Here is a 15,491-nt window from a genome sequence, read left to right on the forward strand (position 1 = left end):
GAGACGAAAATAAAGTAGTCTTTTAAAGTCTTGAAGGTGCCATACCAATTTAGGTCTTTGTGCACTGTTAATCTCCTTTCCAGTTATTTGACAGCATAAGGATCAGCTGTTCACATCTGCTGAAATGGGTTATTGCTGATTATCTTTTGTTTTGAAATGCACAGACTGGTGAGACGGATAGTACTCGCCTATTTAAACTATTTAAACGCCTATTTATTCTGATTATTCGTTTATTTATTATTTGATTCATTGTAGCAGACATATTCTGAGGGAAAACAAATGTTTTTAATGTACCCCTCACTCCAACTAGTGCATCTGAAACAGAATAATTTCCTGGAAAAAAAAACATGAACATATGATTGCTGCATGTTGAAGTCACTCTTTTAGAATTGTTTGCACAGCAGTTGCAGAATAAAAAAGCCATCTTAAGATCCACACTGCCCATACGAGCACTGCAAGTAACCGTGCAATTCTGTTTGGGATCAATAATGAGGTTTCGTTTTTCTTAAGATGCAGTAGCGGAGAGTGTGATAGAGCAGGTGACTGTGGCCTGACATGAGATGATGGTGCTGCCTCCTCCTTGCATGTTTCAGCATGGCACTAGTGCTTGTTCTGGGGCTCTCTGTACCGTGGTCCCAGGAGAGTTTAGAGCTCTATAAATACTTCTTCCCAGAAGAGACTTTTTTCCAGGGCCTTAGCAAATGACTGGTAGATAGTTTGTACTGCTTGACCTTGATTTCTACACACGTGTTTCCAATTTAGTGAAGGTCCGACCTACTCATTCTGTGGAATTGTCATACCCTTTTAAGTTTTGTTTCCTGGAAGCTGAAATTATTTTTTATAAGAATGCCAAATTCAGAGATTTCCAAGAGGTGGTAGATTTTCATAATTGTGTTGGTTAACGGCTAACACAGTTTCTGTAGTGTTTTATAAATCCCAAAATACACCATTAAACAATGAGAAAGTGCTGAAAACTGGTTCCTCTGACCGCTAGTACGCTGACTTTGTGTTTTTTGTACTGAAAGAGAAGTGTAGAGTGTACATTCTGATTCAGTTTTGCAGTCTGGACTTCATTGGAAGGCGTGTTCCTTTTCTAATTTCTTTCAAGAAGGAAGAAGTTTATGGCTGAATGAGATCTTTCAATCCAATCACTTCAAACTATCAAATTTCTTATCCTTTTATGTAGCATCCCAAACTCAGAAGCACTTTGGTCTGATCACTTCCCAAAAGATTCACAGATCTGTGATCTGACGAATGTGACGTCTTGCCCTTGTCTTTTTTTTTTTTGCCTGGACGTCAGAGGAGTGTTGGAGCAGAGAAACTTGAGCTGAAGTGATCTATTAGTGAATGGTGGAACATATCAGTGGTATAACTTACCGTATACTTCACGTCAGCCCTCTAACATACTGTAAAACATGCCAGTTTTTCCCTTTGTCTCTATCATTTATCTTTTAATACTAAAGGGCTATGTGTAACCGAGCAGGAGGGAGTATAATTCACTTCCCATCTCAAGCTAATGTATAGGTCTCATGGTCTAGCCAGACTAAATTACACCGGGGAGGACCACAGTTATGCTCCTGATTATTGAGCGCATATGGAGAACAAAGTACCTTACAATAACACTGGGGGGGAAGCTGTAATTTTCCCACACTTTTGCAATGAAAATAAGATTCATAATCTTAGTTATTACCTGAGCAGTTCTGAAAATTGGTACTACTCTGCAATGTAGAACATGATTGTTAACATTGGTATTAAGTGTGATATCTGTACTAGAAGTTGTAGTTTTGGTGTTCAGGACACAGCTTTGATTCTGTATTCCTGAAATCATCGATTCTACACTACTCATTAGTTGAGTGCCTCCATTTTTTGGTCAAGTAGTATATCCCACCTCCCTCGTTGTCTTGTGGGTTTCGCAGTCGAGTCGGAAGAAATCCACGAGGTAACAAGAGCTACAATATATTTGAGGTTGGAAGACGGACGTGTCTACTGTATCATAAGGCTGAAATATATATCACATTTTTTATCAGAGCCCAATACATTTCTGCTTTATAATATGCAGAGCGGAAAGATATGGAAAAGCAATAAGCAGAGTGTAGTATTCCATAAGTAAAATGCTAAGCAATGTAAATGTATTGTATACAGTGCATAAAAGGGAGTAATGCACTATTTGGAACAATTCTGTCTACAGTTCAAGCCTGTCGGGGCTTGGCAATGCCACTCTGATTTCAGAAAACATCAGGAGGATGCTCAGGTGCCAGACACCTGGAGCCCAGGTGCTTTTTTGACTCGACTTCCAAGCACATATGGCAGGTTAGCCTGTCAAATTCACTCCCTCTAGTGGCATATTTTAGTGAGTGGTGTTTTTCAAGAATGTGTGGATGAAGTCGACATCAGTGATTGTCATCCATGGTTCTGAAGGGTCCTTGTGTCTTCTGATCTATGTTCCAACTAAATTCTCAATCTGTGCGTTACCCTTAGATTGAACTTCCTACTTGATTATATCTTTTCAGTATATTTCTGCACTTATCCTTCTTGGTTTCAGAAATGCTCTATTGTGTTTGTGTGTTCCTGCAGAGAAATTCGCACACAGAGCTCTCCCCATTCACTCCTGAGCTTGCTTATTAAGTCGTTTGTGTAAACTGCTCTCAGTAGGAGACAAATTAAAGACGTCAAAACACAGATTAGAAAAGATGCATCAAACCCATCATAAAAAAACAAGTATTCCATTCCACACACCTGGACGAGAGCTGGTACAGTTTATATCCCATAATTGTTTCAGGGTTGATACTGATTAATAACCACATGCAAACTCTCATAAACTGAAAAACATCTTAATTAGCTACAGATCAGTTAGTCTAAATTATTAAAAACTCAGTGGCCTTTCACTGAAAAGGGTAGCCTTTTCATTTTCTCTCAAACAATAGCTTTGTTCGTTTTCTGTAAATTGTAACCAGATAGTGTGGGAATTTATCTTGGCTCTGGTGGGAAAGATTGTTTCTTATGGCCTCATGTTTGTTATAGAAAAACTGCTACAATGACATGACGTATGAAAAGCAACCGATATCATGTTGACTACAGAAAAGTACAGTATATTTGCTTTGGTTCTTACAAATAATGGAAACTAAGCTCATTTTGAATGTTGCCCGTGCCTTTAATTACAAGCGAAAAGGGTGTCTGCACATATTTCTGATTTTTATTTTGAAGAATGAAAATTTCAGGAACATCTATATAATGGAATATATGAGCCATGTATACAGATTTTACTGTATATGTAGCCATTAAACAGACAATTTCTGAAGACCTGCAACAATTAAACTGATGAGTTGAACTGGTAATTAACGTCTGGGGAAAATTCACCCTGATTTGAGAGCGTGTTTGTGTCTGCCCTACAATGGATTGGCATCCCATCTAGGGTATACTCTATCTTGTGCCTGTTGCTTGCGGGATAGACTCAGGCTCCCTGGTGATCCTGTATTGGAAGAAGCGTTTAGAACATGAATGGGTGGATTGTTGGGGTAATTTGGGGCAAAACTCTAAAGACCGATTAGCCTTCAAGAACCAGCATTCCCTTAACTTTAAGTAAATTAGCTTCTCGCTAATGCATCAATAGTTAAAACGTGTTCCTAGTCTTTTAAAAACAAGTGATTCAAAATGACCTGTAAGACAAAGTGGAGGGTCACTTTCCTGAACCAGAGCTGGAATCCCAGGGTCTATACATTACCTTCGAGTGTTCCGTGTTTTCTGGGTTTATTTTATAAAATACAAGTAGCACTTATTGTGTCTTCCCTTGATCCCAGTGTAGTAAAACATATTTCCCTCTAAAGTTTGGAGGCTTTTTGTCATTATTAACAATAATTATGTAAAACATTGTAGTGTTAAACTGGGCAGGAAATAGCCGAGTTACATAGAACATCATTTTTTGTTCTCTGACAGAACTCTCATGGTACAGTAACAGTCACGCCAAAACTTAAACTATACAAATTATTAGCTTACAAAACTATCCAACATATGCCATATACAGGTATGCACAACATACTGTAATCTAACCACACCAGAAATAAAACCTTAAGTGACCCAAAAAAAAAAGTCTTAATAATGTCTTTCTCGGTATTTACTCCACAGGAGTAAGTCTGCCTCTAAAACGCGAATGCCCTTTTCTCCCTATTCTATCAATACATTGCTAAAATAGGAGAGATGTTTTTAGCCTGAGGATTTCACAATAAATGAAATCACAACTTCCTAAACTAAATTAGACTGCAAGGTCTCTTGTAATAATGCTCATATTAGTTTATACAGAATCTGATTACCAGTCTGATTAGAAAAATGATCTCTCAAGTCATAGCTTTGGAGATGATGAATGATGTTGATGAGTGAGCCCTTTTTTCTTTTCAGTATTCAGAAGAAGAAGAGAGTAATAGACTTTGCTCCTATGGAGATCTGGTTTAGTGACCTTACTAGGAACAGATGTCACTGTTGATGATTCAAAGTGAAGCTAACCTGTGGAAATTATCAGGAATACCCTTTGATCATCTGTGTCCTCTGTGTTTACTTGCTTACCAGCCCAGCTACATAAATACTAACAATATCCCTTGTGCCTTCTGAGTAAGACAATCAACCTTTGAAGAGTAAACTTTCCTTGCCTTACTGAAGCGTAACGTAAAGCGTCAGGCCACAAAACAGACTTGTGTTAGCAAAACCATCCCGAATACCACATGTAGTGCTGCAGACGTGACAAAAGGCTAATGGGGAAAAAGGGTAACTTCTTTCTTGCAATTGCAAAGTGTCCTGTCTGGTCCTCAACCCACACTGTGCATCCCAACAGTCAAGTATAGTGGTTTCAGCATTGTGCCGTAAGGATGTTTCTTCCCATCAGGGGCTGGAAAAATGGAACAAATTATGGGCAAATGCTAGAGGAATACCTGTTTCTGTGTGCTTTAAACTTAAAATTCACCTTTACGCAGAACAATGAAATTGTGCAACATTTGTTTTGTAGAATTTTAAAGGCTTATTTTTGCCAAAAATTTGCAAGCATGAAAAAGCACCTTTGTAATTTTTTTTCTTAACTGATGAAGTCATGGCTGTTATTTCAAGAGGGTGATGACGATTGTAAGGTTAGATTTGTCCATGTGAGATTTTATGCTTTGCTATGTTGAAATGTAAATGTGCAGTAGATAAAATAATTATTTCCCCATTGCAAAGTTATCAATGTGTGGTATGTTTTTCTGTTTAATTTCAGATCTTGTCCTTAAAGTAGCCAAGGACAACTTTGAATCAATCCAATCAGAGTACCAGAAGGTAATTGTGTGTGCTTGTCTGTGTGGATGATGACAGGGGAAATTAATTGTTACTAATTGTGAAGAATTGTAGAAAATTACACTTGAAGGATTATCTAAACTAATTGAAGCAGCAGTTGTCACTTCTATAGACCAGTAAATTAATAGATATTTGTTATATGGTGAGGTTTCCAGTATTGTGAAAAATGAATAATAGAGATTTTTACCACAGGCAAAATGTCTTTCTTCGTAATTGTTTTCAAGCTAACAAATGTAAGTAATTTACTGGACAGACTTTAGCACTTCAATTTTGAATTTTGAGCATTGGTGGTTTATTCTTAGAAGTAGTATTTTATTATTATTAATCAGTTGTCTTTGATGCTTTAAATCTGAGTCATCTGTTCTTGGAAAATAGAGACCATGTCTACCAGTAGACTCATGCAACTGACAGAGAAATTATGATTTTGAATGTCTGTTTCTGCACGGTAAGGGTTATCCATTGTGGGTGTATGTTTCTCGGCAATCCACTCAATTTTGTTTCATGATTTGTGTTCATTTACCCTTGAAACTCTCTCATTCACTCATTCCCACGACTTTGTTTTCTGCATGCTGCTCCGTCATTACATGTTCTGTCCATCTGCTCTGGTGCATCAGCCAGAAAACGTTGTTCTGACACTCCAGGTAAACTCCCACGCCACCCCTGCTCCTACCCTCGCATGCAGCTGCTTAATCTCTCTGAGCACATCTTTGTAGCCATTCAGCTCTACACTGGGGAACTGTCTTAATAATAAAAAGTGTGAAATGGGAAGTAAAATTTTTTTTTTTACTTAACTTTCCCATGGACAAATGGCACAGACTACAGGCAACCAAAGAGGCGCTTGGTATACTCAAGCTCAAATCACCTAGGTAGTATTTTGCCTCAGCCAATAAGATCAAACAAATGTTTTGCGGGAGAAGACATTAATACTGGGCATAAAAAAAAACTTTTAAGACACAATCCCCACCGATGAGCAGAAATATTAGTACTGTACATGACTTGCAGAAGCATGCTTATGGAACACCTGCCTTGTAACAGAATTGCCGTAAGCATGAAATGAGACAATCTCGAGAGTACAGTTCAGGTGTTTTACAGCTGCACTTTTATTTTCCTCAAGCCACCTGCAGGGGACCTGTATTCAGAATTACCTAGTGCATCTTCTTAAGAAGTTAATTGCAGACAATCCAGTTAAATAAAACCATTTTCATTACTTTGTGAAACTTAGTTTATTTCTTGGTGGTCTAGCTTTCTTGCTGTTACCTGAGAGGTTAAAAGGGGTTATTCGTGAAACAATCTTTATCCACATTTTTTTGAACAGCTGAAGGATGGCAGCACTAGCTACAGTATACCCTAACCTTTTGCCTTTTTAACTCTCTTACACACACTGGGTATATCTGCATGTAGATATGCATATCTGAAGTGAAATTGACCAATCTTTTTGTGCTTATCAAAGCTTTTTATCAGAAAAATAAGTAACAGCTATAATCAATATTTGAAGTGAGACTTATGGTAAGCACTATTGCAAGGAGTCTCAGATTCTTTGCACTACAAAGAAATCTATAAAAAATAGAATGCTTCTGTGACCTTTTTAAGAAGAGAAACACTATACCAACCAAAAACCAGTTCAGCAGGTTTTAAGCTCTGGCCTCTGAAGTCATGCATGGTGCAGTTCAGTATTCTGGGTCTAGGGCAGTGGGTTTCTGCCTTTCTGTTGGCATGGAAAACGTACCTTCAGCATGCTTTAGCAGCTTCTAGATCTACATTAGTTGACTTATCATACTGCAGAGATTTTCAACAAATAGTTCTAGGTGCCTCTCTTGTTTAGCTGAACCAGTAAAGGAGCCTACACTGAACACCACTTGAGCTCAGTGTGATAGACATCCTGGGTTTTAGCCTGAGTCACCCGCTGACTAAAACAATTCCCTGAGCAACAGCACACACTTGGCTGAGGGCTGTCAGAGATGTCAAAACATCATGTGGCTGGGTTAAGCGCTCTCATCGGTGAAGGGATGACCCTACACATTCCTAGGCTACCAGTTTAGCTTGCAGTCAGCACCAGCTCTCCTGTACAGCACTGTGGCACTTGCAGTGTGCTCAAAAAGTAACACTGCCGGTCTCTCCAGACTCTCTGTACAGCATGGCTGCATTGCTCAGAGGTAAAGAAACCATCATCAGGTCCACATTGGGTGGGTAAAAAATTAAGAATTCAAAACTGAGTTCTGTTTCAGCATATAATTAGGGGCTTATAAAAGGTCTTGCTGTGGGATTAATGTAGATGAGCATTTCATTTGAATTTCTTTTGTTATGCTCGTACTTTACCACCCTAACCACCTCATCCCTAGAAAAAGGCTGCTTTCACTAGATCATAGATAGCTTAATTCTGGTTGAAGATTTTTATTATATTGATCTAATAACACCAGTTAAATGGCCTTCAGTGTTATTTGATTTCATTGTTGATGGTAATGTAGTATTTGAAAGAGATTTTAGTTTTAGTTTAGAATTAGTTTGGCTTTCAGGGTAGGATAAAACATTCTGTGCAAGACAATATAAGAATAGGCAAACTTTGTAGGTTTTCCTTAATTCATGCAAGAACAATTTTTTTTTGTGCTTTGCGCTGTTGATTTAGTGCATAGCATATCCATATAGAACTATGGGCTGCAGAACCCCTTAGAAAACTTCCCCTCACCTAGTTGGACTACTGTCCTGACATTTATTTTACAAATATGTATTTTGACAAATTGCAACTTTCAGAACCTAACAATCCTACATATAGCCCTGCATCTTAGAGATGTTTGCAGGCTGTGTGCATTGCTATCTCCTGGAGTATCCCAGGCTCAGAAGCTAATCCAAGATATTGTTGGCCTGTTAATTGCCAAAAATAAAAATCTTAAAATGTTCTCAAGCTCTCTCTTTTGATTACAGGCCATCTACTATGAAATCGGTTTCATTGTGTGTGCCTCTCTGGGAGTGCTGTTTGTTCTTTTGATGCCTCTCGTGGGGCTGTGCTTCTGCCTGTGTCGTTGCTGTGACAACTGCGGAGGGGAGATGCACCAGAGACAGAAGAAGAACGCGGACTGCCGGAGAGGCTGCTTCGCCACCCTCCTCTTGAGCACATCTCTCATCATCTCGTAAGTGAGCACTTCAGGCCCGCGCAGAGGCAAAGGGCTTCCCGTTTCTCACTGCAGCAGTAAAGATCGCAAAGACAGTGGGGCGCAGGCTGAAGTTTGCACACAGGTATCTGACCAACATAAACAAGTTAAACATTGACAGTTTTATCACCTCTGAAATGGATAGAATCTAACAGACTCCCCGATTATAGATTCTTACAAGGCTACAGCCTTCAGACCCTTCGAATGTCTGACCATGCAGAGATTTCCATGTTGAGAGTGAATTATTACTAGTTGTGGGCTTTAAAGCTGTTGTCCTTCAATTGGTGTTTTATGTAAAAATAATTTGTTTTCATGCCTCTCAGTATCTTCTCACAAATGTGGTGTTTAATACCCTTTGCTTTACTGCTTGATTGAAAGGCTGTACTTGTAGACAGTCCTCAGGGTATCACAGCTGCAGGTATAAACACTGCTTTTCCCACAGAAACCTACTGTAGTAATAAGTCTCTTAAGAAGCTAGAGAGCCTGATACTGATTTTAATGACAGGCTTATACTGCACAGTGAAATATCTTCCACCAGTATGATAGCAGAGGGAGATGATGTTAAAAGGCAAGAGGTCAGTTCTCATTTCTTTTTGTCTTGTTACTGTAGAAAGGAGTTTATTCATGAGTTAGTGAGTGAAGAATAAATTGAACCCAAGACCATTTGATTTTCAGCAGTGTTTTAAGACAGTGAATCTTGGAAAGGAATGTTAAAATAATGGTGTTATAGGAAACTAAATGAAACATCTGTTCTATTTAGTATGTAAAAGTATCCTATGGAGTTTACAAAGCATTTTACTTCATTTGTAAAAAGGAGAAGTCACCTTCTGTTACTATTTTAAAAGCACATTTTGGATTCAGCTGTGCTGGTATGAATACTTTTTTGCTGCAAAAGCACATTATGTGAGTTTATCAGTAGTATATGTATTATGGCAATACAATATAGCTATATTGAATTTTGTTTTGGACCTCAGTTTGGTTTACATGTTCATGGCAAAAAAAAGTTGTTTAAAGCTAAATCCCTCAAATACCAAGACTGCAAATACACTGAAATGTTGATTTTTATTCCGGAACTTTGTAACATGGCTTATATTAACTAATAATTAACTTGTAGTTCAGTAATACGCTGCTTATTTGAACTAATCTGATCTGTTCATCTAGTGTAGGGGTCTCAGACCCTTCTAGAGCCTAGAGTCTTCTGGTTTTTGTTCCACCCACATTCCCAGTTACATAGTTGGTCTATGAAATAATTAGATTCTGAGGTAATGTATAGGTAACTGTACTTTTAATGAAGTAAATGAACTGCGTGATCAGCTCTAAAAGCCCTATAAAATCCCACATGTACGTCTACAGCTAGGTTCATTTTTCAATTCACTAGTCAGGAAACCCAGAGACTCTTGGTGTAGTGTAAGAATGAAGAAGTATTCCTGGAACCCACTGTGCATTATTTTGAAACTCAAATTCACGTTCATGTTAAACCATGGTCTCCCCTCCCCACTTACAGTTACTGTTAAAAAGCAGTCCCTTACAGTTACGCATTATTGACGTTAGGCATTGCATTTTAAATTTAGTTTTGAGAAATTATTTAAAAATGTTGTCAGGTAAGGTGGTATGCTGCATGTAGAGAGTATTTTTCTGATGTATAGTAATACATCATCCTGCAAAAGACCATTTTTACAAATTTAACCTTGTAGCTGTAATGGACTACTGTTTAAAAGTAGTTTTCCCCAGAAACAAAATTATTTCCCAGCAACAAAATTATTCATGTCAAATGTTAAGACTGTTACATTATGCTTTTGTGTTATTTGCAATTATACAGATATCACATAAACTACAATTGCGCTAGTTTATTTAGAATTTGTGGCAATATGATTATCATCAGGAAAACTGCCAAAATGATTTTCTCGCCTTCATCTCTCTGTTATAGGGAACTTGTGTTGATTATCTTGGTGCCATATTGCCTGGTGTTAATGACTGTCACACAGTGGAGAAGGATGGTTATTTTTGACTCGGCATGCCATATGTCTCAGTTTTGGTTTTTTAAGGATCGTCCATTTAAGATCTGAGAAAATGAAAGAATTTGCAGTTGGCATGCCTCTAGTGTCCATTAAAATGAATTTAAATATACATTATTGATAACTATGTGGTTTGACATGTTCTTTTTTTCCAGTGGTAAAAAAGCCAAATTTCTTAAGAATAGAATTAAATGTTTTATAAAAATAAATCATTCGTTTCATGTGTATTACATCTGAAGGTGCTATAAATATCGAAGGGAGCTCACACCCACACCTGGAGTGCAGACACAATGAGGTTATGAGCTAGCAGTCCCACTGCACTGCAGATCAGGTGGAGAGGAGAGGAAGTGCATCACCAGTTGAATTGGGGACTTGATAAGGCCAAATTGTATAAACCAAGAGTGTTATTTAGCCATTACTCCGGGGATGAAGTCTCTAGTCTTACAAACTTACAGCAGTTATGAGAGCCAGTCTCTAAACTGGAAATCCAGGTTCCATTTACTAGTCCACCAACAACTTGGTTTTCTTTAGCAATCTCTCATCCACGTGCTGACCAGGCCCAGCATTGCTTGGCTTCTGGTTCGAATAATAAAGTTTAGCTAAAGGTTGTGCCAAATTCACTATTTCTCGTTAAAGCCATTTGCAGAGTTTATTAATGAGTTAACACCCATTCCACTTGAATTGGAAGTGACCGACAGGTACTGTACCTACATGATGGTCCATACAGTATATGAGCAGTGGTTCACAGGAAGCTGTACCAGTGTGCAAGCATATAAAAGCCACAGAACATGCTGCTGTAAAAACATTTGAAAAAACTGTGAATCCATGACTGTGTGTTTAATCCATTTTCATCTGACATCATCCTGACCAGAGGGCCCAGTTAAAGTTCATTAGATTAATTCTGTTTGGGGAAAAAGTGATTAAAATAGTAAAGAGGTCATAGACAGTGTCGTCACTGTCTTTCACGTGATTAATGCAGGCTGTCACAGTGCAGGTTGATGAGAATCTTCAGTCCAGTAATCTCTGAAGGCTGTCTGCAGAGACTGTCCATTGCAGTCGCCTCACGGAATAGGATAAAAAGGTCAACCTGTTCGTCCTACTTCTGTGTCATTTACTGTTGAAAATATGTAGTTCCATTTCTGTTTTGTGCAGGTGCTGTTCCTTATCAGGCAGTCATAGCAGCAAAAGAATGACCTGCTCACTAAAGTTTACTGCCAGTCATTGTCCTTGTATGCTTATACGTTCTTCTGAGAGCTTGCAACTTGAGTACTTCAATGGAATGTACAGTATATTTTGAATGTGATGCCTTGCTTAGTTATGCGTTTTCAGTCAAAACATTTTTAATGTTTTAAATATGTGTTCAATATTTTGCATTTGGCAGTGTTTCCTTTGAACCAGTTCTTCTTTTTGCAAATTAACATAGTGACTTTTCTTGTGCTAATCCCCACAGCAGTGTTTTTAAAAAAAATGTAGCTGATTACCTTAAGATATGCAATCTACATGGCATCTTTAATTCAGTGTTTCATCTCGTGTAATACTAAAACTTTGAACTAGAGTTCCCATGGGCAGTAGTGCAATTCAGGGCCTAATGGTATTTTTCCAGTTTTGCTTAAGGCAGTAAAGGATGTTATTCATAGACTCCTAACTAGGATATTTCAGCTCTCTATAAGGATGGGAGATCTGTACTGTACCTACAAATTAAAAAACTACAAATGTGACTCCAGTTTGCAATAAGGGGGAACAAATCTAAGCCAGGAAACTATGCACCAGTGGGTCTTACATCACTTTTGTTACTGAAAACAATAGAACTGGACAAGAAGGATACATTGCACAAGAATATAATTTTAAGAAAGATCAGAGTAGATTTATTAAAGGTTGTCGATTCTAGAAATGACTAGAAAAGTCACATTCTACTCTGTTTGATGGCACGTGGGAAACAAAAGGATTGGTTTCTTGCATTTATACATTTTAATTAAAGGATTTATATAATTATAGATAATAGGGTCATTTCCAGGGACCATATTTGGGATAATACTTTCCTAATCATCCAACAGTCCACTTAAATTGCCTTGTAGATACCTTATGAAGATATCTAGTTCCCTGTGTATTCTTCGTCCAGAAGGGTGTTGTAGACATGTTTCTATATGTGTACAGTAGAATTTGTCCAGAAGTTGGTCAATTCTGGAATCAGGTCTCTTCCTATTTGTAGATTATTCTAAAATAGGGGCAGGTGAGGCTCTCGTGCTAGATGGTGACTCCAGTGTGTGACTCTCGGCAGCGAAAACAGATCTGGCTGGCCAGGCTCATTGTAGTTAAGATTTACTGCTGTGTTTTGAGCCAGCTCATTCTCTATACTGTTGTCAAGGTATCATGGACTGATATGAAAGATATGGAACTTTCCACAGCTGAGTTCTGGTGTGGTGATAGTCTTGTTGCATGGGGGTGGTACTTTAGCTGTTTAACTGGCTCATAGGCAGACATTTGAAGGAGAGTGTCACCGAGAGTGTTGTGTGAGGAGGTTTTCTTCTGGAGGTGGAGGATATGATTATTTTTAAGCGTTGTATTCAATTGTGTGTAAAACTAATTTATTAAAAAGTAGGATCTTGTTTAACCTAGAACACTTCGAGCATGTAAAAAGGCCAGTTGATAGCACTAAAGCGTACAACATAATAAATTGAGATTCCCAGAGACCTTTTGATAAATCCGTCATTCAATTTAAATAATCTTCACATTAATGAACATGGATGGATAGATATCTGGTCAAATGGGAAACATTTTAAGGGGAATAACTTCTGATTGGGTCTTTGAAAGCATTAGTGTGCTGCTGAACTAGTGCTGTTCCTAGTCTATAAAGCAAGAACGGGATGAGAGGCAGCACAGAAACAGCATTAAGCAGAAAATCATGGTCTGGGGAAACACTGGACAAATTAAACTGATCATCGACTAGTGCAAAGTGATATGGGGTACAGTGTTATAAATACCATATGGGGAATCTGAGATGCAGGAATGTATTTGTGAAAAAGATCTGGGTGTTCGTGTAGATTGTTCCCCAGTACGTCTTCAGCAAAACCTTGGAAGGAGGCAATTAAAAAGCAAATTGAATGCTTATGTAGCAGGTATTGAGGAATTTAAACCCAACAAGGCTAGGCTCGAGCTTTACAATGCACGGAGATGCTTTAATTTTGAATATTGTTGGGTTCTGGTCACCAGACAACAAAGGAATGTACTATGTCCTTAAAAAGAGTTCATAGAAGACCTACAAGAATGATTGATTGTCTCAGGGAATTATTATATATAGATATGTTCAAGTAAATCTCTTCAATCTAGAATAAAGGAGATTGAAGGAAGATTTTATCCCAGTGCACAAAACCCTGAAGGATAGAAGAGGGGTCAAACTAGGGCAGAATGTCCCTCTCTTGCCACAATTGGAAACTGAAAGGGAGTTCATAATTACTTATAGTTACATAGTGCTTTTCTGGACACTCCACTCACTGCTCTTTACAGGTAATGGGGACTCCCCTCCACCACCACCAATGTGCAGCCCCACCTGGATGATGCAACGGCAGCCATAGTATGCTCACTGCACACCAGCTATTAGTGGGGAGGAGAACAGAGTGATGAAGCCAATTCATAGATGGGGGATTATTAGGAGGCTGTGATTGGTAAAGGCCAATGGGAAATTAGGCCACGACCCCGGGGTAACACCCCTACTCTTTTTGAGAAACGCCCTGGGATTTTTAATGACCACAGAGAGTCAGGACTTTTTAGTAAGAATGTAGATTGCAAAATTTTACATCTCATCTAAAAGACGGCACCTATTTTACAGTAAAGTGTCCCCTGCTGGCCCCACTAAGACCTCATCTAGAGCCATCCCTAGTTTTTCCCAGGAGGTCTCCCATCCAGGTACTGACCAGGCTCACAACTGCTGAGCTCCAGTGGGTTCGGTTAGGATAGAGTACAGGAAATGATTCATTACACAGTTGCAGGTATCTAGAACAGTTTTTGCCATCTGGTGAATGAGGCTCAAATTCATAGAAATACAGTGCCTTGCGAAAGTATTCGGCCCCCTTGAACTTTTCAACCTTTTGCCACATTTCAGGCTTCAAACATAAAGATATAAATTTTTTATTTTATGTGAAGAATCACCAACAAGTGGGACACAATTGTGAAGTGGAACGAAATCTATTGGATTTTTGAAACTTTTTTAACTAATAAAAAAATGAAAAGTGGGGTGTGCAAAATTATTCGGCCCCCTTGCGTTAATACTTTGTAGAGCCACCTTTTGCTGCGATTACAGCTGCAAGTCGCTTGGGGTATGTCTCTATCAGTTTTGCACATCGAGAGACTGAAATTCTTGCCCATTCTTCCTTGCAAAACAGCTCGAGCTCAGTGAGGTTGGATGGAGAGCGTTTGTGAACAGCAGTTTTCAGCTCTTTCCACAGATTCTCGATTGGATTCAGGTCTGGACTTTGACTTGGCCATTCAAACACCTGGATACGTTTATTTGTGAACCATTCCTTTGTAGATTTTGCTGTATGTTTGGGATCATTGTCTTGTTGGAAGATAAATCTCCGTCCCAGTTTCAGGTCTTTTGCAGACTCCAACAGGTTTTCATCCAGAATGGTCCTGTATTTGGCTGCATCCATCTTCCCCTCAATTTTAACCATCTTCCCTGTCCCTGCTGAAGAAAAGCAGGCCCAAACCATGATGCTGCCACCACCATGTTTGACAGTGGGGATGGTGTGTTGAGGGTGATGAGCTGTGTTGCTTTTACGCCAAACATATCGTTTTGCATTGTGGCCAAAAAGTTCGATTTTGGTTTCATCTGACCAGAGCACCTTCTTCCACATGTTTGGGGTGTCTCCCAGGTGGCTTGTGGCAAACTTTAGACGAGACTTTTTATGGATATCTTTGAGAAATGGCTTTCTTCTTGCCACTCTTCCATAAAGGCCAGATTTGTGCAGTGTAAGACTGATTGTTGTCCTATGGACAGACTCTCCCACCTCAGCTGTAGTTC

General features: G+C 38.8%; 1 protein-coding gene across 14 annotated transcripts in view; it reads left to right on the forward strand.

Moving 5' to 3' along the window:
- prom1a (prominin 1a) overlaps positions 1-15,491 on the forward strand; it is a 102,746-nt gene that overhangs the window by 50,846 nt on the left and 36,409 nt on the right. For 9 of the 14 annotated variants that reach the window (XM_088636912.1, XM_088636922.1, XM_088636962.1 and 6 more), the window contains exons 3-5: positions 5,237-5,295; positions 5,928-5,954; positions 8,233-8,438. In XM_088636912.1, coding sequence (XP_088493038.1) covers positions 5,237-5,295; positions 5,928-5,954; positions 8,233-8,438 — 292 coding nt within the window. The remainder of the gene's footprint in view (positions 1-5,236; positions 5,296-5,927; positions 5,955-8,232; positions 8,439-15,491) is intronic. The other 5 variants (XM_088636941.1, XM_088636971.1, XM_088636991.1 and 2 more) reach the window with 1 other exon arrangement.

Source organism: Lepisosteus platostomus, chromosome 1 (genome assembly GCF_059453375.1).
Source record: "Lepisosteus platostomus isolate fLepPlt1 chromosome 1, fLepPlt1.hap1, whole genome shotgun sequence".
Taxonomy (NCBI): Eukaryota; Metazoa; Chordata; class Actinopteri; order Semionotiformes; family Lepisosteidae; genus Lepisosteus; species Lepisosteus platostomus.